Source organism: Sceloporus occidentalis, unplaced genomic scaffold, assembly GCF_023333645.1.
Source record: "Sceloporus occidentalis isolate IW3139 unplaced genomic scaffold, rSceOcc1.0.p SCAF_18, whole genome shotgun sequence".
NCBI lineage: Eukaryota > Metazoa > Chordata > Lepidosauria > Squamata > Phrynosomatidae > Sceloporus > Sceloporus occidentalis.
The window spans coordinates 1,632,437-1,659,005 of NW_028316998.1; the positions used below are offsets into that span (position 1 = coordinate 1,632,437).

Here is a 26,569-nt window from a genome sequence, read left to right on the forward strand (position 1 = left end):
GTTTGCAATTATATATATATATATATTAATACTGTCATTGAATTATTCTGTCCAATAAAAGTGTTAACACACCGAAGTTGGACCAAAAAATAATTTATAACAGCAATCACACTCCTATCATGCCTAGGCAGCTACTACATGCTGGAATCTGGGCATGAAAGGAATGTGATTACGGACTCCCTATGCCAAGCTATCCCCCAACACTTACACATCCATGCTATCTGAAACCCTCATTCACAAACATTCAGCATAACACCCATCACTCTCACACACTTACATTCAGCATAACACCCATCACTCTCACACACTTACATTCAGCATAACACCCATAACTCTCACACACTTACATTCAGCATAACACCCATCACTCTCACACACTTACATTCAGCATAACACCCATCACTCTCACACACTTACTAATCCACTCTTTCCTACCTTTTCTTCTTTCACTCTCACTTTTCCTCCTCCTCCTCTTCTTCTTCTTCCTGTCCTTCCGGTGCACTGAGCGCGGAAGACGGTGGGCGTGGCTTCAATGTTGTGCCGCGCGCATCGTTTCTGAAGGCGTGCCGGCATGGTGGCACCCCTCAGATGAGCGGCAGCCGGGGCGGACCGCCCCCCTCCCCCCCACGCCAGGTACGCATGACGGCCGCATTCAATCCTGCTCGCGGCCGCTTAGTTTTTAACTTTGCGGCCGCAGCCACATTGAATGCTCGTCCGTCCGGCCCACCGGCCCGGATTTAGGGCGGCCTGGGGGGCAATTGCCCCCCTGCCCCCCGGCCCAGTCTGCCCCTGCTCTTCATACAGGTAAAATTATGAAGGAAGATTTATACATACTAGAGAACAGGAAAAAGGCCAGAACATGGACAGTGAATAAAGAAGGTGAGGGTCAGGTTAAAGTCTGGAGCGGAATAGGCGCACTTTAGTAATCCATGAAAAGTACTTTAGAAGTCATGCTTTTTACATGGCTGAAGTACAAGTGAAGCAAATGAATAACATTTGTGCAAGATGCCCAATGCCTTTTCTCTGTGTTAAATAGTAATAGCCATGCTGGCTATGGGTAAAAGCCAAGAGAGGTAGATGTGTAGATTTTTTATAAATAAAAAAGGGACACTTCAGCCATCATGCGCACTGTAATGCATTTGGTGTGCGGTCTCTTTAAATTTAGGTGGTGTCAGAGCCGCAGTTGTAAGGGTGCGTCAATGAGCAGCTGCAGGACCGTTTTTGACATACTTCACAACTTTCTCCCCTGGCGAATTTGGATGTTAGGGAGTGGTGTTTGCTATTGTGCTTACTGCACATGCGCAAGATTATGTAGAGTGGTGGGCATAAGCAGGTGGCATTCTAAATGCCATCAGACGTTTGGCTTGTACCTCTGTCCCAAAAGGTGGAATAGAAGGGAAAAAACCTGGGCTCACTGGAGCAATTGCGGAGCTCCCTCTCACCAACCCAACATTAAGGGAGCAAGAGGTCTGTCACATCAGACCTTGGCTTCTGTGCTTTGTATCAATTTGTCTGCACACTCCCAAGACAAGATATAAGGAGGAGATGAAGAGAAGGAGGAGAAAGGAAGAAGAAAAAATGGAATAGTAAGAAATGGTAGGGGTATCTGATGCAGAGAAAGGGGTAGATGATGAGGAGAAATGGGTGCTGTTAGCCAATATGTACGTACGTATGGGCAGGCGTGTATATGTGCAGTGTATATGTATTTATGGGCAGGCGTGTGTAAGGGCATTGTATGTGTATATGGGCAATGTATATGCAGTATCTATGTACGTGTGGGCAGGCGTGTGTGGGCAGTGTATATGTGTATATGGAAAGGCGTGTGGAAGTGCAGTGTATATGTATGAATGTATACGAGCAGGTGTGTGTAAGGGCCGTGCATATTTGTGTATAAAGTCATTGTAAGTGTATATATGTGTATGGGCAGTTGTGTTAGGGCAGTGTAAATAAAAAAGCCTCTGTAAAAATGTACTGGGGCACAACATGAGCAGGACCCTCCTCATCTGCTGTCTCTGTAAGTCAATTTGTTATTTTACATACTACTTGTTATGTCCTGTCTACCCATTGTACAGCGCTACGGAGTTTGACAGCGCTATATAAAACAATAAATAATAATAATAAATAACTTTGCATTCTTACCCTGAGCACAAAAGGAGCTAGCTACGGCTCTGCACGGTTTCGCTTTTGCAAAATAATGGGGGGACACTGCAGAATCACTCCATATGCATTTACCCCTTTCCCATCAGAACAAGGTGGTGGAGGGTAGGTGCAGCTCTGTAGCTGCTGTTTCTCCTTCTTTTTCCAATTTGAACAATACATTTGAAAATATGTTCATATGCGTTGTTTGTTTAGAGGCTCCCAATGGCACTTTATGGCATTTTATGTAAAAATCATGTTGTGGACACAATATATATTTGATACATAAAGTACAAAAAAAGTAGTAATAAAGAACACAATGTTGACTTGTCTGTAGGACCTGCATGTCTCTTAAAGGGACACTCCATATTTAATGTATATGATGGCTGCATATATTCTTAACCTTGGTCCAATAGTACTCTGACAAAAGCAACATTAATATATAGTGATATATATAATCTTGCATAAAATGGGTCGTCGCTAGGTATAATTCTGTAATAATAATAGCTGTCAATGCAGTGGTTTTTCTTACAATATGGAGGGTACGTTTCCATTTTTTCCGGAATACGCGTGAACCTTAGTAACTAAAAAGAGGACGCAACATAAACATTTCAGCACTTTCCTTTACGCTACAAAACAACATGCTTACTCAACAAGATCTGGGGCTCTTGGTTTAAAATTAGCCATGTCCGGCAATCATTGCTCAGGAGGAGCAGTGAAAAAATAAGACACGGCCAACTGCCCACCAAGGAAAAAAGTTTTATTCTACCCTTGATGTCAGAAAGGTGCCTGAGAAGGAAACTGGATCTTTAGGTGAAGGCTGCACTAAGTTTTTCCCAAGGGAATACTCCGGGCGTCCTGTGAAGAATGTGTATTAAAGTAATTGGCATTCTTCTACCGGTTAAGACATTTCTTAAGAAAAAAGCTGCAGCTTCAGATCCCAGTTTACCACCACCTCCGTGGGTGAGATTGGCAAAGGTGCCCTGGGGGAGTGTCATTAGACCCTTTTACACTGGCGATCACATGATTATTTAAAGGGACCATTCAGCTATCATATGCAGTAAAGTGTGAGTGACGGTTGGAGCGTCCCTTCAACATGAGCCAACCTCAAATGAGTAGATCACAGTGGAAATGAAAATGCCTGTTTTCGGGTAATTTGGTTGTTTTTTGATGTTGTGAATGTATGATTATGCTCTCACTGGATGTAACGGTGGGAAAGGCTGCGTGTAGCTACTATTTGTCAGTGAGCTGTGAGCGCGCCCCACCCAGATATCCTGAACACCAGATGGCGCCAGAGCACACGGTACTTCTGCTGGCCGTGACGCAGCTTGCGCGCTTTGCTATGGGGCCCGCCCCCTCCCGCTGGCACTGCATATTCATGAGCTCTGCTGTGTCCAGTGATTAGTGAGCGCTGCTCTCCCCACCTCTCGTCGAGCTGCTTAATATTGATGATCCTCAGTAACAGATACACACCCTCGGTGTATGGAGCGGCGGGGGCTGTCTATCTGAAGCAATTAAGGAGGGAATGCTAGATCATCAACATCATCTCCATGATGGCGCAGGGCAGAGTTGGGGCTTCCTAGAAGCGCTCCCCGTGGAATGCTTCACCTCGTCCCGTGGAATGTCGGGGGATTACCCATAGAGTCTTCGTGTTGTCTGCCGTGGAGTGATCCGGGATCCTCTATAGAAAGCTGGAAGCTTCGGGTTCGCACCTTGTCACACGAGCCATGGAGCAGGGAGCCGTCGGGATCCCCTTAGTGGGGCCGGCAGAGGAGAAGAAGAGGCGCCCGCTCCCCGACGGGAGCTCAGCTCCGGCCAGTCTCCAACCTCCCCCAACCGGGTCATCCAGCGCGAACTCCATGCTGCTCCGGAGGAGGCGGCGGCTCAAGAGGAATGTGTCCGCCGCCCCCTCGTCGGCTTCGCAGTGTGCTGCCACCCCCTCTCCCGGGCCTGGTACCCGCAGCCTGGACAGGAAGAGCCTGATGAAGTACAAGCAGTGGGTGCAGCTGCAGCCCCAGGACCGCGAGTGGGTGCGCTCCGAGCTGCGGAGGGGCTGCATTCATGTGTACGAGCGGCACGCCTCCCCCTGTCTCAAGCCGCTGCTCTGCACCCTGGATACCCCGGCAAGTGAGGTTGCAGCCCGCCTCCTCCGGTCGGGGGGAAGCTCGTCGGGTGTTATGAGGGTGCTGGGCCAGGCTCCGAGTGCGGCCGCTGCGCCCGGCGATGTTAAAGCGGAGGCGGCCCCTGGCAGAGAAGCTTGGGCGGGCACTCCTCAGAAAATCACTCGGAGAGACCAGGAGGTGGGCTGCCCGGCCAGTGTGGTGATCGGACTCACTCGGGAATGTTGGGGTGCCGGGGAAGCGCATGGCATCTCCCAGCCCGCGGAGGAAGCGCTGCACCCCAACTCGGACTCTGACAGCCTGAGCCCCACTGTATGCCAGGGGCTGGAGCTCTTCCACTGCGGGGCTGCCTCTTCCACCTCGTCGTCCTCTGTTGAGGAGTTGGCCGGGGAGCCCCCGATCTCCCAGGCGGTGACTGTACCTGCCCAGCCCCTGTCAGCTCTGAAGCAGGCCCACGGGGCCCTCTATGTGCAGCTTCACGGAGAGGGTAGCCGGAGACTGGAGCCGCACGAGAAGCCCCTGCAAGTGCAGAATGACTACCTCTTCCAGCTGGGCTTCAGGGACCTGTGCAGGGTGCAAGAGGAAGGCATGGAGCCCGAAATCGGCTGTCTCGTCCGTTTTTATGCAGGTAACCATCAGCTGGAGGGTCTCACCTGCGGGAAAGCCTGCGTGATTCATGTGTTCTGGGTGTGGGTGGCACTTAGTGGCACAGCATTGGTGGGCAAGCAGGAGGATCTCTTACTCCTAGTTCATATTAATGCATTGCTTGCCAGACTCACAGGCTGCGATGGCACAATGTACAGAATATGGAGAGGATTGCTGGGTAAAGCTATGACAGCTCATCGTCATGGTTGGCATTTGTGTCTGATGATTGGCGCATGGTTGGCATATGGCTCGGCTTTATTCAGCACTGCGATCGTACAGAATGTCAAAACGTGTCCCTGGTTGGATTGCAGCAATTTTGTGCATTAAGTGGTATTAGGATAATTAGACTGGAATATTATGTGGCGCTTGGGGTATTGTTTTAGTACCTTAGGGCTATGTATCTAATCTCCTGCTTCCTACCAGCTACTTTAAACACTTGATAGCAGAGTTTCTACAGCACTAGCTGTAAGTTTGAAGACTTTGTAACCTAAAAGATACTTTTCAATGTTAGAAGTAAAATGCGATTGGTCCACAGTCTCTTCGATCAGTTCTTGTTCCCCTAAACGTCCTATTAATCTTAACACACGAAACGCAGATCTATTCGCTAAAGGGAGTGCTGATAGGAGAGTTGGGGTAACTTCACTACTCCTTGTGTCACATTCGGCAAATCTAAACTATATAATTGATACTGTTTTGTGTTAGTGAACAGGTAGCACTCGGCTACCTACCCTCTGTAGCCATATCAGTAGTAGTACTATTGTTGCGGTATTCTCCTATAGTCCCTGTGTTTAGGGTGATATCAAAATGTCAGGGCGTTCTAGACGGTCTAGTAAAAATGGTAATATTGTGAAGCAGACAGTACGGATTTTGACTGCTGTAGCAAGTTATTGGGGGGAAGCTGCAGTACGGTGAGCAGCCGCAAGTATCCATTAGGCAATGGAAAGTTGACACATGCAGTCATTCATCAGTGGCACCGAATTAAAAAACCTGGCAGGCGTGGATGTGTGAATATATCTGCCGCTTCACAACATCCCTAAAATGTCAAAGCCAAGCAAGTACTCTATGCGTGTGATCCTACGTGGACTGGCACAGCCAGGGGGGTGCCGCATATTTGTTAAGATGGGGCAAAGCAGTTGTTGAATTTCTTGGATTCGTCGGGAGAAGTTGTTGAATGGAACAGAGAGAGGATTCGTTGCGTAGATTAGAGTCAAGTGGTGTTCTCTTAAAATGGTTATTATATGCTGTTACTATTTTATTAACAGGTGTGATATTTTAAGTTGGGCGGTATGTTGATCTCAAGTGCAATCAATATTTTCTGCATGTAAGGATGTAATTAGTGAAAAGTGACATGGTTACTGTGACATAAACGTGTAAACCTAGTACGGTTTAACTACACCCTTAGACAGGTTATTGTCGGATATATATGCTAATCCACTTATCCTTCATATTTGCTTACACACATGGGTATTAAATAACATATCAACCTATAACATCTTTAGAAATGAGGCAATAAACACATTATTGATCGAAATGTGGAACTTCTAGCTTAAGTAAATGTTTTTCGTGGTGAGGGTGGATCAGAGTGCTCCCGATCCCAAATCAATCTCTGGTGCTGCACTCCTCATAGGATATACAATCTATTCCTTCCTTCCCTCCCCATCCTAAAGTCCTGTGGGAGAGCTGAATCTTACCCCCCCCCCCATCTCTCAAAAGGGAAACTACTAAATTCTGCAAGGGGAGGTATGAGCCCAAGAGGTCAGGCCACCTCTTAAACCAAAGAAGCTGAATCAATGAGGACTGAGGACCTAGCTCCACTGTGACCTTTTTTAGTGACTTAAGAACAAGTGTACCAATGTGCATGTATCGGTATAAAAAAAAATTACTGTGCTACGTTAAAAGTAACATTTGTGAAATAAAAAAAAAAAATGGGCAAGCAAATTAACGTTATAAACATTTTCCCCTAGCTACCAACCAAAAGGCTAGGGCAGGCGGTAAAAGAATAGGGTGCAGCTGAAGGGTCCGGTTGCATCCTTGGGCTTACCAGCTTCATTTTGAAGTGACCGGTAGAGTCTGTCCAAGGTGGACCTTCTGGGGGCTTCAAAGTACCTCAGGCTTCAAGCTGCCTTGACGTTAAGGCCAGAGGAACACGTTTTTTCCCCTCTCCCAGGTACTCACTCGCTCTTGTTGAAACACTGAAGCATTGTGAAGAAGTGAGAAGTGTTGGAGTGTGATCCAAGATGTCAGGTTCAGTGTCCCCTGATGCACTACACTCAAGTGTAGTCAGCTGTAGAGACTTTAAAACCCTCATATGATGTCGGATTAAACTTTATATTAGTTTAGCAATATAAGTAGGCAACAGTAAACACATCACCTTAGTAGTGTGCGATGTGATTTTCAATTCGCATGTTGTCATTAGAGTGTCTTGGTGTGGCCCAGTTGCTTTGCAGATATGTTTCACTTCTGTACATTTTTATCTTCGTTCAGAGCTTTATTTTGCTGCAGCTGAGCTAATTACATTATAATAGCCTGGCTTTGTGCTTAGACATTCTGTCAGGATCATTTGTAACAGTTGGGCATAACTTTTCATCTACTGGCAATGTGAATAATAGTAATGCCCAGTCTGTTTCTGCTTTGCCTTTAGTGTGTTCTACAGAGTGCATACCTGTGTTGGAAATCAAACTTCATCACTGACAAAATTAGACGGGCAAATGTTAAAATCTTTCATAAAGTTTTACATGTATGTGCCATAGCTCGTCTTCCCCTGTGTGATTTACCAGCAGGAAACAAAGTGTCTCCAACAGTTGAGCGTCTCCTTTCCCAGCTGGTCTTCAGGCTCTAAGGTACCAGCCTGAACTGATGCCTGAAGTGCTATATGCGGAGACAGAGTATTGTTTTGCTATGTTTGAGACTGTATTTGGCTTGTAAAATCACTTTTAGTAGCGTAAATATTAACTCGTGTCATGCCGCTTGGGTTGGTGCCGCGGCCTCTGCCAATAGGCTTCCAAGTTGTGACAACTTGCTTCAGAAAAATCCCACGATCTTGGGTAGGCGAGTACACGCAATTGAACAATAACTAAAGCATAAAAACATATGGCAAGAGTACACTTCTTAAGTGGTTTCAGATTCATCTACTTGTTGGGTGTCCCTGGCCTGTAGTGAAGAAATTGGATTTCTCCAAACGTCACAGCTTCCTTACTTCGTGCTTCTTGGGCAAATGGCTCATCCATGAGTGTTTTGTAAGGATCACAGCTCCTGTTGTCTCGTGAATGTTTAGCTGTAGTTTGTTAGTAAACTTCTGCACCTTCAAAAAGTGGGGAAGGGTATATTAGCACCCTAGAGAGGGTGAGGACCATCTGCCACCTCACATCGCTCATCTACAGAGCATCACAAAGTGGTCAAGCGGGAGCTTCAGTGAAGGTCTATGCTGCAGTATGTGGTGTGGCAGCCCAACCACTTTGTCTGGATTTAGTGACAGTTTGGACTCGCATGCCACGGGGGTACTTTGACGTGGCAGTTTAGCTTGTGTATAGTACTTATGGCTTCATGTTCACACAAAGCTTATATTGCAGGTTTGAGTGCTGGTAATTTTTTACCAAATTGGCTAAATGTCATGTTGTGCTGCTGCGCGGTGAATCTGTGTAACATGTCTCTAGAATGGAGAAGAATAGAGTGAGTTTCAGAGTTTTGTTTTGTTTTTTTTGTTTCCCTTTGGCTTTTATACCCCGTCCTTTTACTCTGTTACTCATTTGTCTGCATGGCCTGTGCTAATAAAACAGTTTACCCTGCCCTTCCCTGGATGTTTGTCACAGAGGTCGATATGTTTGGAGACGACTCTGACATAACAATGTATAGCTGGAAAAGTGTTTGATCTGACCCAGGGGCTGTATTGTTTTACAACAGCGTCCTGAGATAAGAAATGAATAGCTGCTCCTATTACAGCAGGTGAGATAAGTGTCCTGAACAAAAGGAATTGATCATCGGGAATAATTCTCGGTTGGTTTTGGTTTGGTTTTTTTTTTTTGTACACGGATGTTTACATTTTACACGCCTGATTTTACTGCTGACTCGCCGGTCAGCACGGTACATTGTACTAGCACGCTGCTTTATTAGAGGTACCTATACAAATGTACCAGGTTTGCATGTTGCCCGGCCTGAGAATTCGCTGTCACTGTGACATCTGCTCTATTCTGCATACGCAACGCATTAGAGTTTAGTTTATTCCCGGGACTGCTGAGTGGGAATGAGTGTTTACTTGGCTTTAGTCGCAGATCATTTAATTCTGGAAAATTGAAGTGTTCTTGGAATTTCTTATTTAAATTGTATGCGCTACATTATAATGCGCATTATTTAATTACATATATGCACGCGTTGGTGTTCTATCTATACGTCTCTTATTATAGACCTCTAATTTGAATTCAGATTGTGGTGCAGTTAACATTCTCATAATACTGCGTTCACCGATTTAATTTTTTTTTTTTTTTATCACTTGTTTCTGACCTTCCTTAGCTAATATGCTGACTTCTCTCGCTCTCGTTTATTACTACACGCCTTGTCATCTGTTCTGTCTCGGAAGCGTGTCCCGATGTGCTTCGCCATGCGATATCGCATCTGGGGGGCTGTTCTCTCTGTATTGGGCACAGGGAAGTTGCTGCAACGAGAAAATCAGATCCGTTTTTACGAGACCCACTCGATTAGTCAGTTTTTCATAGCTCGCTGTTTGCATATGTTGTGTAACGCACAAAAGGCTTGGTGTTCAGTATGGATCTCGTTTTACTGTAGACTGTTTTGATTTTGGGTTTGGTTTTTTTTGCCAACATAGTTCTAAGAAGAAAACAATCTTTGGTATTGGCCATGATAATGTGTAAACATTTAAGCCTAAAAAAGGGAAAGAGGGCTTTATCTGTCTGCATGCTTCAGCCCTGATTGTGTTCTATGTGAAGAAATCAGGATGCACCTATATTTAGTATACCCCCCCTTTTTACGACTTTCCAGTTTATCAACTATAAGAAATGGTGTCCATCTCTGATCATAGCTCAACTCTAAAACCAGCTGACAGGTCCCTGGTATGTCCTGTACTGGGGTTTTAAGGCATGTATAGGTTAAGGTTAAATGCAGTTCTGTAGCAAAACTTTGCTTGGATCACTGTGCTGTGGCTTTTCAGAGGGCCAGAAGCTTAGATGTCGCTTAAGGGAAGTTTTTCTTTACAGATAAGGTGGTAGATACATGGAACAGTCTCCCAGCAGAAGTGGTAGATGCTAATACACCTAGGGAATTTAAACGCACATGGGATAGGTATAAAGCTGCTTTTACTTGTGCTCCAGTGATGGAAGGTATGTTTTGTTTTTTTGTTCTTCTTTCCTGTCTTCAGAAAAGCGAGCCGGTAGCCGGGGGTCATGTCGATTAATGAACCGTTTGCAAACCCACAGCCACGCAGAAAAAGCCACGTATCTGTTGTATTTAAGCTTTGGACGGTTGGGTCACTTTAAAGGGCCGGGGGCACATTTTATTCTTTCAATCCCCTGCAGTTTGTTTGATTTGCTATCCCTTGAGCCAGTGTAAGTATGGCAGCAGCTGTCACGGAGCCCATTGGCATGCCCGGCCTATTGGTATTCCTTTTCTATTTAGTGTCTGCAGAAGTGAAGAATCTTGTAACTAATCCTACACGCCATCTTGTTTACTGTCAAGTGAGAATTTGCTCATTTCTCTTGGTCAGGTCTGCTTTTAACTGTTTAATAACTTGCTGTAGTGCTTCAGACCTACAGTTGGCTTCTGTCTATGATTTAATTTGAATAGTTTTCCATGACCTCATACAGTGCGTGTTTTCTGAGGACACAGGTAGTATTTTATTTATATTTCCTTTTAAACAATCATATAATTATTTAGATACAAACACAAGGAGGAGACAAAAAGTAATAATTATGAGTATAATCATTACGTAAAGGCGGATCATTGGAATTTGCAAAATCTGTTTAGTTGAATAGAACATTTTGTCACTTATTTTTATCTAAGTAAACTTGGAGACTTTGACTCCTTGGTAATACAGCGCTCAACGACTAGCTAGATTGCATGTTAATCTAAATGAAACTTAGAACTGAAGTCGGCTTTAGGGGGAACGAAACGTCTGAGCAAAGTTAAGGTTCCAGCATGGAAGAGCATGCAGCTTCTATTTTATGATCCTTGAAGTAGGACAAATGTTACAGCAAAAGGTCATAATCTAACACTAGAGGGTCAGAGGTAACATAAGGAAGATCTACTTTAATGAGTGGGTAGTAGATAAATGGGACAGCCTCCTAGCAGAAGTGTTAGAGGCTAATACACCAAGGGAATTGAAACATGCAGGGAGTAGACATAAAGCCCAATCTATGAATCTGTCAAGACTAAGGACTGATTATCTTTATAGTAGGCTTGATGGGCTAAGCAGATTCTTATCTGCTGCCAAAGTCTCTGTTTCTTGGATTGAGGGAGTTAATGGTGGTAGTTGACATGCTAACATTTGATCAAGTGAATAAAGAAGTACATCTGTTGGTAATTGACGCACAAGTTCCTGTAGTTAAGGGTTGCAAACTGGCCATGGTCTTCGCGTATCTCACCTTGAGCACCATCATCTCAATTAAAAATGAATCTACTTGTTTTTAAGCAGAGATATAAAGAATTCCTGGGCTGAGTTGTGCAGCCCTGCCGTAGCACATTCAAGGCAGAGCTGGAGAAACAGCTGATGCCAGGTAGCCAGAGTTTTGAAACTTTTCCGTTTGGCCGTGACCTTTTTTAGTTCTGTCTCTGGGACCTTGTGTAGAGTTTCGGTACACGTGCACACATGGCCAATATTGCACAATCAGAAAACCTGACCGGTGTCAACTGGCAGCTGCCGGCTAAAACAATGACCAAAAAAGTAAGACATAAGCTCTTATTGCCTACAAATATAAAGTTTTCCATTTTAGAGCTCCTGCCTCTTCTCACAATGCACGACTTTGTCAGCTTCTCAGACTCCAGACTAACTGGATTAGGGACATGTACCTACTGAAAAGCAGACCCGTGGAGGCTCTACTCGCCTTGCTTGCAGACCATCGTGTTTCAGGATGCTAGTGGGTACTTGTTGACCCCTTTGGTCAGAAGTAAAGGCCCTGAACTCACAATGAAACTGCACTGATCAGATGTATTTAACGTTGGTCATTTCAGCATACTGCCCAACACCTCCTCCTTTAGATTTTATTAAGGAGAAAGTTCCTGGATTTAAGTGGAACCATAGGCTATGGCAATGCGTATGAGCACATTTTATGGGCTTGTTTCTGGAGGCCAAAAAGGTGGTTGGAGAAATATATACGTACGGTGTGAAAATCAGGGCATGATTTTGAGCGTGTGGTTTGTGTTTCATGTGTTGTGAAGGGGAGTATTTTGTGCAGTCTCATTCTTGCTTGTGTCCGCCTGACATCAGCTGTTATGGTACAGAAACGGAATTAGGTTTCCAAATACCCGACACTTGTTGTTGCAGGGATTAAATGTATCCCTTTCCGGTTTTACTCCATATTGGGCGGTTTTGTTTCTTCTAACACATGTTGGAAATCTACTCGTATTCATGTATTTGTTTCTATACGTTGTGTTTCCTCTGGGGTTTTACAGCAGTTGTCTGCTTATAAAGTACTTGTCCCCTCAAATGAACCTTTTTATTATTGCCTTCAAGGCCGAGCTACAAAAAAAAAAATGTCTCAAGTAGCCATGGTTCCTAAAAATGTAACAGCTGCTGTCGGCAATTTAGTGCTGTTTTAAATTGATAGATGCATTTAGAAAATACATTATCAAGTCTTGATACTTGAAGAAATGGTTCTTAGCAGGATGAGCAGAGAAGAAATGGAATTAAAGGAAGGCTTATATACAACTGAACTGTTCATTTATATTAACCCTGTCAGCTTCCCACGGCTGTACTGCCGGTATTTAAAAGGACAGCAATTCCACACCGCGTTCACTTTGTTTAGGCCCTGGCATAGCGAATGAACAGTATGAGCTGGCAGGGATTTGGAAATTTCCAGTGTCATGGTGGAAATGGTATAGAGCTGCGTTGTTTGTCTTGGAAGAGTACAGAGATCTTGGACAGGAGTCAACTTTTATCCCAGACCTTGGGAGGAAAGCAAGCATGCCAGCGCAAAATGGTGGCCATGTTTTTTTTGTTTTATTTAGTGAAATCTGTACATCATTCCCCCGTGTCATTCTTACCAGGCTCCCTGACAGTTGGCAGTACTAACTGTCTCGTATGCACTCCTGGGTTCCCGGTATCTCTAGCTTTTACTTGATTCACCAGCAACACGTCATACTGCCATATTCTCCTAGGCAGGCTTGGGAGCCAAGATGAGCGGCTTAGCATCTCTGGAAACACAGAGATGTTGGTGGGACTTTGTGTAGAAAAACAGATCTGCTTTGCTAACGCTATCGTTTTAGCGATCAATACTACAATCTAAAACACCTATTGTGTTAAGGAGAGGGCAATTCACAAGAAAAATGGCTAACGATAAAGTTATGCAATGTTTTCTCTACTGGAGCCTCTTAATTTTGTTTAAACATCTTGCTCATTTGTGGGAGGGAACGGTTGCTAGAGAAATGGGGGAGAAAAGAATAGGAAAAATATAAACACTGCACTGCTTCCTGCATTTCAATGAACGCAGAGAGATTCCCGCGTTCAGAAAGACATGAATAGACTTGGCAGTGAGTCAGACTTCATGCAAGCCTGTGAATGATCACGATTCAGCTTCCTGAAGGCTACAAATTAAAGCATTTCTAAGACCCCCAGAAGCGGACAGCTATAACTGCCTCCGCTTTTTTCCTTCGATAACTTCACAGCATATGGAACAATGGCTTAGCAAAGATCTCCCAATGGAAAAAATGAACCAATAGCATGAAACGCCAGGAGCCTGTATGGCAATGCGATAACTTTTGATGCACATACCAGGAGTCAGTAGATGCTAGCCCCTGTGTATTGGGTGGGTGCTGGGCATCGATGTCTGGATATAGTCTGTTTTGTATGGAAACCAACTAGGGGTTTCACTTAGTAACTCGATTATCTAACTGTGCTGGTAGGGCCTTTATTTATCAGGATGGTCAACCATTTTATGAAAACCACTGTTGATGAAAACCACTGTTGATGAACAGAAGTGTAAAATCAGCTCCTGCCAGTTATATCACAAGACCAAAACCCGCTGTTGTAGAATTACATTCAGCAGGAACTGGGTTGTCGCAAGTTTGGGAGAACTGTTAGGCTTTTCTTCCTATTGGCTTTCTTCCCGAGCTGGGCCTGTGTCACCAGGTTAGTCTGCTATTAGTACCAATCAGAGATGTCACACAGATTATGTGCGTAAAGCTATTTGTCAGTTTCACAGTGCTCCACATTGGAATAATTAGGAATTCTTTGCCTAAGGCCCTGTAGTTTTTTTTTTTTGTTCATGATAGGTGGTGTGTCGTATATGAGATGTGATGGGAGTTCAGGCTCTGGGCATGTCACTCATTTTGTTAAACACCAGTAAGCCCCGCCTCCTCTCCGGTATGCGGTGTTTATTTTGCAGGCTAAGCTCAGGAAGTAATCCAGAATATCTACATGTCTATATAGCTGAAAATCTCCCATGCAAGTCACTGTGGAAAATGTTGTTGTGTTACATTTGCTTTGTGTTATGCAAACATAGGAATAGTACAAGGACACTGTAGTCTGTGACAATGCTTGTGGGGAGCCTTTGGTGCCTATAGAAAATTCTATTGACATGTATACCACTAAAATTCTCTGTAGATGACTTCTTCCGGTTTATGTGGACCAGGCAGGGGCTGGCTGGCCCAGTGGGGTTGCTCAGAAATGGCCAGTCCAGGTCAGACTGTCTCTTTGTGACCAAATTGGACTTGCGCGGCGAGTCAGGAACGCAGCAGGGTGATGTAATGCGATGTTACGTGACCCAGTGGTGAAAGTAGTGTCCGGAGAGAAAGCTGCCAGTGAGTTAATGGGGGTGCTAGAGGGAGCAAAGGAGAGTAAGTATGTCTGTGTTGTCATGCATGTGTGGGAGGGGTTGTGTGTGTTAGCAACTTAGCATGAGTGTATGTTAGTGTAAGTGTGTGTATATATAATATAGTATGCATGTGTGCCATTGTGTATGTTGGGGAGGCAAGAGGCTGATGGGGCCAGAAGGTGGCGGCCCTCTCCTGATGTTTTTGCCACCTTCTCTGGTTTTGTTTTTGTAAAAATATGTCCATGCCCATGATTCAGTATGTAGAATATATGGGTGCTTATAACAATGATTTCGTTATAAATAACATGCGGCAATATTGGTGTGCGTACCCTTCAAACACACCAAACACTTGTTTTATTGAATATGTCAATGTCTGACAACTGTTGGGTGCACCTGAAATGTCAAGTATGTGCAAGCCATGTGCACTGAATCATTATTTACATACTGGAAATTTACTGGATGTGCAGAGTATGCAAGGCAGGCTAAGCACTGCTAATCAATTGTTAATTGCATGATAACCACTTGAGTAGTGTTTTTTGAAGGAGGCTCCACCATTCCAGGTTACTTTACTAATTCTAGTCCACAACAGTTGTCACACGTACCAAGCCTGAAAACTCAATTATCCGAAGAATAAGTAAAAATCCAGCAGTGGTCATTTAAGTGGATACTTATGCAAAACGTACCTACTTTGTTGGAATAGGTCAGTAGTTGGGAGGTGGAAGGAGTGCAAAAATAAAGCCCAGAGGAGAGACAGAACTGTGAGAGAGACAATACATACACTTACTACGGAGTTCTTACCCTTTCACTTGGGCTGTGCGCATAATTGATTTCTCTTTTCATTGTTGTGCTCAGAACTCAATTAACATGGGCCTCCAGAGACTGTGGACGGAGTGAATATGAGATCTACTGGGCAGGCAGCCAGCCTCTGATATCACCAGTGTCAGGCCGACTCATCCAAAATCTGCACCTTGTTATAGCTTTTTATAAATTACGGGAACACTGAAGATCCTATCTCCCTACATGAAAATAGAATAAAATAACATTCATTAAAAAAAAAAAAATCCTCATCTAGGCTGACGATAGAGAGACAATAGTCTTAAACCAAAAGAAAATGTTATCTGGATGCCTGACCAGCAAACGATATGACACACTGAACAGAGTAAGCCATCTGCTCACGAACAGTTCCAATGTCCAATCTAGACAGGATGCAGCCTGGGTGCCAGGGCTAGCCTTTGGGGTGTGTGACCTGTGATCCATGTCTGCGCTTCAGGGTTTCATGCATTATATATTTGTTCTATACCCTCAACGTTCAGTTTTCATGCGTTCCCCCCCCCCCCCCCCCCCGTTGATCTATACCAGCAGGACTGTTTCCTTGTGTTAATTATTTGATCTATGCCTGAACTACATGAGGGAGGAAAAGAGGTGTGGCACAGTGAAGTGGTGACAAAGGGGGTAATGGGCTGGCACACTTTGGCTATGCACATCTAAGGCCGGCCCTGACCGCCACTTGAGCGTCTGTTTTGGGTCACTTGCCAGACCCACACCTTCATTTACGATACGAGTGACACAGGATTACGCTCCTGCCCTATGCCTGTGGAGCGAGGATAGAAGGAAGGGGGGAGAATGTGCTTGCATGCTAGGGAACGTTGGAAGGGTGTTGTTCAAGCCCTGGATGGGATCTAGGGTGTTTCTATAGTCCTCGGTTACAATGCGCTTTTCTATCTCCATACAGTATTAACTATTTAGGACACACTAATTCATGATAGCATGTGTGTGATATACACACTTTACTGTGCTTTCTAATATAGAAAATGGTACACCTTTGCACATTCAGATTAACGTGGACATGTGTAGATGAATGCACAGGTATGAAAGATGCAATAAAACTATGTACACTGAATTAACACTGCAATATAGAGGTGCTCAAGCATGGGTTAATCTGTAGCCTACTTTTTTATTTTCTGCATAAATTATGCTCTTGCTTTATTTTTTTCCCTTTTTTACATTTATTCTGGAGCCTGACTTCTGGAGAAATCCTCTTTAATTCATCTTCTCTAATACCCTGCTGCTTAAGTCAGCCCTGAAAAAGATCCATTCTGCTTCTCTCAGCTGGGCACACACACCACGGCCTGGCATGCCATAAATTGGCCTGCAGAAACTAAACTCTACAGCTATGGAGGATGTCTTACTTTTAGGAAGCGGTCATCAGAGATGCAGAGGCTTCCATGCTGGAGATTATTGCAGTTTACTTTCTCTGATTTGACTGTCACTTTTATTTTTTCCTCCGGTTGGGATTCTTTAACAGGGTTCCCCAGGCTTAACTTCTGAGATATAGAGCACTTGTGGGAGTGAATAGTCAGGTGGGGACCATAAGTCTGTGGCACACGTGACCGTGTTGGTATCGCTTATCTCGCTGTGCACCTTGTAGATGAGGTACAAAGTTCAAGGAGTTTATTTATTTAAACTTTTTTCCTTTCGGCAGATACTTGGAAGACACGGGCTGTTTCACACTGATAATGTATATGGATTAACATGCTGTGTTCGGTAGCCATTTCATCTAAATATGATTCTGGATTACAAACTTGGTTTGCACGTGATCTGTTCCTGGAATGAAAAAATAGAACAGAACTGGCAAGAGAGAAAAATGCCTCCTCCGCCAGAACAATAAAAGGAGCAACAACAACAATAATAATAAAAGGAAGAACTGCTCGTATTTAAAGTTTATATCGTTTTATCTTCTGCGTGGACTTCTTATATTTTTCTTAGATGCATTGTTTGTGGGTAATTAGATAATTAAGTTTAGCTTGTTTTTTTATTAATTTTTTTAGTAGCCTTAGGAAGATTTTACTGTGTCACTAGCTTACTGGTGCAGTAGCATTTCAGCAGTGATGTTTACCTGGGCCAATGCAGGTGTAATAAGCTCTCATTCCTTTACCCAAATGCCTTCACACAACAAAATATTTCAGGAATGAGCCAAATCCTGCTGGTGCAACAATCTCTTATTTTACTAAAGATTTTTACTAGCAAAATAACTGGTTTGTGGAGCTGGCTGTACACTCCTTTCCATATGACCAGCAGCATTGTAAACTATAAGTAACCCAACATATCGCCTTTGTAGGCAGTGAGAGAAGCACGTTCTTACATGGACCGAATGTCCAAATATTCCAGCTGTTTAGCGTTAACATTCCCTAAATGCTGCATCCCTTTCCACCTCTAGTCCCAACACACTTAAAGCAATAAAAGGTATTCTAGGCATTTATATGTTTGCTCTCATGTCTTCTAATGCAGAGCTTGACAGATCCCAGGAGCCAGTGGGACATGGCTCCAAGAATTTAAGGTCTGGCTCCTAACTTTTTTTTGCCATTTTATAATTTATAGGTGTACATACAAAACTTTAAGCTGACTCTGGTTTTTCTGTCTAGGTCCTAATGTCTACAGATTTGGGCAACATTGTGTTACTGACACACCAAATGACCAAATATTCTGCTTGTTGTCCTCCATGTGCTGTTCAGAGTTTCTGGTTATTCTTTCTCTAGTCTGTTGTGCAGTTGTTGTATTCCACATTCCCTGTGTTTTCTTGGTAATTGAGAACAGAGGGAGGGATGTCGGCCAAGTGCTTTCATGTTGTTTACTTTTGCTCACCTGCTTCAGATGAGTGCATGTGGTGTTTATACTTTGAGCACCTACAGAAATTATAGTAAATGTCTCCTAAAAGCAATGGGTAGTGGGGCAAAAGCATCCAGTTCTTCATTGTCGGTGTCTGCAAAGTGTATGTAAAATGTGAAAAGCCCCACAGGGTTAAAGTGTCCAGTACTTGAGTTATTGTACGGCATGTGGATTAGGCAGTGACAACCAGTTCGCTGACCTCTTCTGGTATCCTGAAGCTGGCCTCCATCTCTGCGGCATGGCCTTGTGCACCTAAATTATATCAGGGCCTCTTTAGCAACACGTGAAGGATTGACACACAAATAACTAACAACTATAACTACTCCAGTCCTCAAGGGATGCAAACAGACCAGGCATTCATCACTGAAGATAGGACATCAGCAAGCGGTGGCCTGTTTGTAGCCCTCCATGACTGAAAGTATGTAGCACTGGGTGTGTGTGTGTGTGTGTATATATATATGTGTGTGTGTGTGTGTGTGTGTATATATATATATATATATATATATATATATATATATATATATATATATATATATATATATATATATATATATATATATATATATATATATATATATATATATATATATATACGAGATAGAGATAGATGTTTTGTCTAAGCGGAGCAGCGTCTTTTACCCGCTGTGTGCTTGACAGGCTTATAGACCTTTTAATAAGTTCCATTTACCTATAAAGTCCCAATAACAAGTATTGGATTATCTCTTGTGTGTTTCCTTTGTTCTGACAGTTGGGCCTTCTATAGAGTTCACATGTGCAGAGAGCACTAGTCTTTTGACATAAAATGTTTCTTGAGAAATTGACTAATCTGTTGCTTCTGCTTGCAGAATGTCACTGCTGGAGACCTACTGTATGTTTATGCTGTTTTTTTTAACATGTTTACAGCCTGTTTTTATGAAAATTATTTCTGCTGAACCAAAAACTTGAGTGCACTTTTTTGAGAATTAAGCCTGGCCTTCATACACTTGTAATGGATGAGATTGAGAGTCGGGACTTTTGTACAGAAATGAGCCTTGGCATATGGCATTTCTACTTGGAATAGGCTTTCCCATGAGGTCTTGCTGTGCATGGAGAATGGCTTGTATCACTTTAGCGAGCAGGTCATTGGGACCCACGTGTTGCCATTGGAAACCTCTATCTAAATTGTCTTTATAACCCCCAGGGGTTCCAGCTGTTCATTCCCCTAGAAACGGCTAATGAGACGGTTATCACTGTCAAAAACATCTTTTTCCAGCCTTTTTGTGCTTCAGGTAAACGTGTCGTCATGTAAATTGCTTTAGTTTATCAGGGGCAGTAGCTCAAGCAAAAGCTCTTATAGGTTTTTGCAAATAAAGCATATCCTTTTCGTCAAAGGAGAACTGTCACATACACAGCTCATGTTTTGGGTTTGAGAGCCTTTTGAGCATTAACCTGTACAAGGAAATCATAACTTCCAGGACAAGTAAAATGGTTACATTGGTTGAAGTTTTATGGCACTAGTAGCTAAACGAAGGCCCTGTGATGTTGTAAGATGGGTGTGGGTATAGTTAGATTGTATGCTGCTTGCTTATTGTTACTTCATTCTTGCAGAATGCTTGTTCTTCAAGATGTGGGTCTGACACAGTGCGGGAGATGTCTATCTGGAAGGAAGATTGCTGTGTAAGCATTGGAAGTCCTATATACCTTCAGCTTTTAAGAATGCAAAGTGTGTTTGAGGCAGAGAACTGACAAAGCTTATCGCTTGCCCCATGATAAATCCTAAACCAGGATTGACTCGAACCATTTGTTTTTACCTGCTTGTGCCGTTAAGGAGTCGTAGTAATAGGTGGTAGATGGACATTCAGATCAGGGGAAGGAGGTATTTGCAATTTATGACAGGTCCGTGTTAAGTCAAGGTTCCTATATAAACTAAAATCTATAACATGTAGCAAGGGAAATTTTATGCATATGTACAGAAATGTCCATAAAGCAGATATCTCTTGTTTTGCCAAACAGTCTTTGTCTAGCGTGTTTTCAGCTCATGCTGTACTGTATCAAACTAGGTCAAGAGTATCGGAGAGCTTGGTGTTGCATTTCTTGTTTTGTTTTCTCGTACAAAGGCTATGAGCGTCCTAATGCTAAAACGATGTAGGCAGTACCGGCAGAGTTCAGGAGAAGGGCAAGACAGCATTATTTATACGTGGCATGGTTAACAGACAGTGTGGCAAAAATTGCTCCATACTTGTTGAATCTCTAAGACTTAGCAAGTTGCATAAGTGCATTTTATGTTTTATGGATGCCTATGCAAGTCCCATAAGCAGGTCATTGAGAAAGTACATATGTATTCACTAAAAAGGCAGCTGGAAGAATAATTTGCAGAAGACTTCTGGCTTCATCTCGCTATATTCTATATGCATTCTGAAGGGCAAACCCGGACAAGTTTCTGCTACAAGAAGGAACAGAGTTGACCCAGAATAATGTTTAGTTTGAGGAGATGTTTAAGAAACCCCACCGATTTAAGTTATACGCTACATTTTGAAGGGCAAACCCAGAACCTCACCTGGGTTTGCCATTCAAAATGTATAGTGACGTTAATGAGTTGAAGGTATACAACTCTTACTCTTACCTCTGCGCAGTTTTCCTTTCCTTGATCCCACGTGCATCCCTGGTCGCTGTACGGTTTCAGATCCTCCTCCTTACTCCTCTTGCAGCAGTGTAACGGAAAATAATTGTTTTTTTTGTTTTGATATGGATTTTTTTTGGTGTGAAAAGGACTGGAAATTTCCACTAGTACACAAGTCCATGATGGAAAACATCCAGCAGACAGACAAAATACGGTTTGTTTTTTTTCCTCATCTTTAATGAAATATTTCCAGGCTTGGCTTCAAACATGATTATTAGCCTTTCCTTACCATAGGAAACTTCCACACACACACAAGGTCCTACTACTAAGAGTGGTCTTGGAAACAAGATGATCTCGTGACAAACAGTTCACAAAGTGAAATGACTTTTACTTGGTTAGTTTATTCAGTGTCTCAAATGCCTGAGGTCACAGTTACAAAGCGGAAGTTTTAAGTCAAGTAGGCAATAACTAAATTGGCACAATATATAGAACGTAGCTGTGTTTGTGTTTCCAGGTACACAATCTGATTCCATCTTTGATCTTAGCCTGATGAAGTAGCTCTTGCCATGACCGTAACCCGCGGTGGATTCGTTTTCACCTTTACTACCTGGTGTATTTGACGCTTTATAACCCGGAGGTGCTGAATGAACAGGATGGGACAGTTTTATATACCAAGCACAACTTCTTTTTGACACATAGCACATGCTTTTTCTCTTCCTAGAGGATTTGCTACAGGTCGCGCTTTGCACATGTCACTCTGGAACGATTTTTGTATCATTATTCTCCCTGCGACTGCACTGGTCAACTATTGAGTGTCTTACATATATTGCATTCCTATTCTAAATCCAAGCTTGACCCAGAGGCACTTTAATCATAAGAATAGTGCTCAAAGGAAAGTGGAAAATTCAGGAATGCACGTCGCGTGGTCATCCAGTATTTAAATGTATTTGATGTTATAATGAAAGCTTTGCCTCTGTTTCCAAGCCCACACTGCAGATACGTTTGGAGTAGGAATAGCTAATCAACGCAGAAACTGGATGACCGTGGGTTAATCTAACAAGTGGAGAAACAGAAAGCGGAATTAATAAGCGTTTCCCTGAATGCATAGCTGCATATTGATGAAGTACTAATTAAATGTGTCAATGACTTGTTGAGCTTGGCCGTATGGAAAGTGTGTAAAGCTGCATTTCCAGTACACTTTCCATGGTGGAAGTGATGTTGCAAGCGAACTCCTGGAGGACTTCAGAGATAGGCTTCAGTATGCTGGATTGTGTTGGATGCAACCAGAGGTGTTACATTCTCATTTTAAAATGTCAGTTTGGGGATACAAAGCGCATACAACGTGATTCTTTCCATCACTATAGGAGCAAATTGACCATTCCATTGGTTGTTATGGTGAAAAAAATCATAACCATAAAATTAAAACCCCCACCCTACTTTTAGATCCTTTGTGATCCTCTGTGAAGCTAGTCTTCCTGAAACCTCTGACGGTATTTGTGGCATAAATATTTACATCATTATTTTGCATAAATCTGTGGTTTGGTTTGATCTCCAAAAGGCTTCCCGGTCACAAGGACTAACTTTTCAATTAGCGCAGATTGGGTAAATATAATTTGTGACTAATTTTCACATATATCACAGCAAAAGAGAAAATTAACACGGCAGTGCCCTTTAAAGTAATCTGGTATATTAAAAAATAACACACAAGCTGGTGTTTTGATTTAAAAAAAAAAAAAAAAAAAAAAATACTTAATGGCTTTTGTTTTTTTGTGGTGGGTTTACATACAATGGGAAGCCAAATTGTTTTTTGATTACCGGGAACATTTTGGTTTGTGTGTAAAGTATACTAACAATGCTATGATATGCTTACGGTGCTAATATAGTCATCTCATTAAACTGAGCAGAGTCTTAACCAATATGTTTATGTTGGGTGGTTTCACAGAGCTTTGTTTGATTTTGTGTATTTAGGGTTGTGCGCCTGTGTCTGTATTGATATAACAGACTGATGACATCACTGAGGAATCACAACAGTTAAATATTACTAAATACGTGAGGAAATACTGTAATTTACAATGTCAGCAATTTATACATGTTTACTTACGATGTTAAAATTGATATACTTTGTTAGACGTAAATGGAAATGTGAGCCTTCAGGACCCCAGAAGACACTTGAGGCCCCAAGTTTTTTTTTCTGTGTTGGCCTAATTGAAAGTATTAACTTAAGCTAAAAACTCTTATATTCTATTGGGCTAGCACATCTTTCATTTTTCTTATATTACAAAGCAACAATATATGCAATTTAATTTTGCTGTATGTAGCCTTTGGCTTTATATGCAGTAATAGGGATGTGTGTTAATGGCTGGGCCTACAGAGTGTTTTTTCTTTTTTTTTTCTTTTGTGGATTTTAGTATTTCCTCTTTCTATTTTCAGACCAATCCTATTTTTGAACCAGAAGTTTCATAGGGATATTTGGGAAATAAAAGGCCTTTATCTTCCTGGCAGCATGAAAGGTAGCCTCTGGGAGAGGATGTCCTATTGTTGGAAGAGGTCATACAGGTTTTGAAAATAACTGCGCTAAAATATACTTTAATACTATGCTGGAAGAGAGCAGGACAGAGGTGGTTAAGTGAACTCTGATTTATTGGTATCCTATTGAAAAGCCACATCGGTAACTCTTATACCAGGTTTGCCATGTTCCTTACTAGCCTCTTTACCCAGTTAGGGGCCAGAATATGGGATGGATATTTGTTTAAAGGGAACACCCTTTAATTCCCTAATGCATAAAGTAGCAGAGGGTACCCTTATTCCCCACATGCAGATATTTCTGTGCAAACGCATAGGAGGATTCATTGTTTATGGATTGTACGTATGTGTGGCCAAGCACTTCTTATCAGAACGCATGTGCGGATACACAACACAGAGAAAGCACACCCATTGATTTTAGTGTGAGTGATTGCCTGCTTCTAGCAGGCACAACCGGCCAGATCAGGGGTGCTATGCAGCCGCATTACTAACGATAAGCTAAGTTTGTGCAGTTTAAACTCTTGGAAAGCATGGTACACATTTTAATCACAAAATACCCTTCAGGACTGGTTCTAGAGCAGATGAGTCTTTTTAATTTTTTGGTCTAAAAACAAAAAACCTGGCTTATCTACTTCTAATACCCCGGCTATGAACTCCCCCATTGTCTCCTATTAGCAAATGTTATAATGCTTTGACTTGCAGAAAACTCATTTCTTTGGGAAATAAAAATGTCCAACATGCTTAAAATGCTGATTACCATGGCAACAGACACTGGCATTAAAATGGTAACTATGTTAAAAAAAAAAAAAAATGAAAAAAAGTGTGATTAATCCTCACTGAAAATGTAATGTGCAACACTTCACAGCTTCAGTGTTGCTTTGTGAAAGATCACTTTTGTCCCGTAGGGTTTCTTCAGCTTCCAGAGTATGTTTGCTTAACCCTTCCGACAATATCAAGGTACCTGGAATAGACTCCAGTATTAATAAACACTGTAACCAAATTAAAGAAAACCTGGAATGTGCATTGAGCTATCCGAAACAACTTTATAAGTGACCACCAACGTAAAGAAACAAGATGTTAAACGTAAAAACTGTGTTTTGGTGACTGTGTAGAACCATTTGAAGTTTGGGCTAATGATTATCTTGGTAATGTCAAAGGCCAGCAGGCTTACTTTCACATGGGAGTGCTGAGTTCAGGCCGTGCCTTGTTTTTTCCCTAGTGGTCTCTGCTCCGTTTGGCATCATTACCGATGCCAGTATACGGTAAGAGAGTCGCCTTATTTGCCATGCCTTCTCTTATTAAAAATGACTGTAATGTGCAGTTGTGTATATAGTATGCACCCACTCTTTGTATTCCAAAAACCAAACAAAAGTATTATTTACTGGCTAAAACGGCAAAATGTAGCATTTAGGAAAAGTGATAGATCCACTTTTAAGCTGCGTGACTCCAGAGCAACTTGTAATCTTTGTTTTCATCTTGAAGTACTCCTCCCACCCCTACAGCCAGGCACACATTGTAAATTCATGTTTGTGTTTTTGAGGGACCCTAAACCACCTAAGAGAGGTTGGATAAAGGTCAGAGAAGCAAATTCAATATAACATTACACTAAGCATTAGTGGTGGTATTAATTTTTCTAATTAATTAATTTACTTGTGACTTGAATAGGGCTGAAACAACTAATCGATAAAATCGATAATGAAAATCGTTGTCGACTTTCATTATCGATTAATTGAATCGATTTTTATCGGTTATAAAATTATAATCTGACCTCAAACAGAGATCGGATTATAACACTAGAATCCAGATCCCCCGCAACGCTGCAGGGGACTTGGATTCCCCTCACTGTCGGCCAGTCTCTCACTTCCGTCTCTCTCCCCCTCCCATACACCCCTCTGACTCCTCCCCCCTCCCATACATCACTCTGCCTCTCTACCCGGCTCCGTTACTGACAGGAACTTTCACTGCAGCCTTGGCGTAAGTGAAGGGCAGTAATGGAGGCTGGCTGTGCGCATCGTGCAGACCCCCACCGGCTGACAGAGAATCATCCTCTCTGTCAGCCGGTGGGGGTCTCCATCGCACAGCCTCCGTTACTCACCTTCACTTACGCTGAGGCTTCTATGAAGCTGCAGTGAAAGTTCCTGTCAGTAACGGAGCCGGGTAGAGAGGCAGAGCGGTGTATGGGAGGGGGGAGGAGTCAGAGGGGTGTATGGGAGCCACCCTCCCATACACCACTCTGGCTCCTCCCCCTCCCATACACCACTCTGGCTCCTCCCCCTCCCATACAGCACTCTGGCTCCTCCCCCTCCCATACAGCACTCTGCCTCTCTACCCGGCTCCCTGGTGTCTTGTGAACCTCCGTTGCTGACAGGAGGCAAAGTGGAGTATGGGAGGGGGAGGAGGCAGAGTGGAGTATGGGAGGGGGGAGGAGCCAGAGTGGTGTATGGGTGAGTTATAGTGGTGTATGGGGGGTATTATGAATTTCAGGGCATATAGGGGGTATAAGGCATAGCGATATTAGGCATATCAGGGGGGCATAAAACATATCTGGGGGTAAAAGGTATATCAGGGGGCTCAGTTGCATATCACTGGCATATAAGAGGTATAAGGCATATATGGGGGCAGAGTGGCAAGCTGGGGGTCAGATGTGCATAACCGGGGGCAGTTTGGTAAATAAAAAAAAAAAAATTAAGGCTTTTTTTCTCATAGTTTTTATTAAATGTGAAAAATAGTTAACATATGAATTAATATTTACTAATAACTTTGTATTAAAACCTAGTTTGAGAAACACTGTGTTTGGGTTCTTGTAGCATTTATGTCAGTAAAATAAGAAGGTGAATAGAGAGAGGCCATTGCAATAAAGAGATGAAAGTGTAAATTGTACATTTTTTTATTACATTATTTTA

At 42.8% G+C, this 26,569-nt stretch overlaps 1 protein-coding gene across 1 annotated transcript in view; it reads left to right on the top strand.

Annotated features, from left to right (window-relative positions):
* The first annotated feature begins 3,863 nt into the window (after window positions 1-3,863).
* LOC149302537 (PH domain leucine-rich repeat-containing protein phosphatase 1-like) overlaps window positions 3,864-26,569 on the top strand; it is a 66,757-nt gene continuing 44,051 nt past the window's right edge. Inside the window, exon 1 of the mRNA XM_089482222.1 lies at window positions 3,864-4,884. Within this exon, the coding sequence (XP_089338348.1) occupies window positions 3,864-4,884 (1,021 nt within the window). The remainder of the gene's footprint in view (window positions 4,885-26,569) is intronic.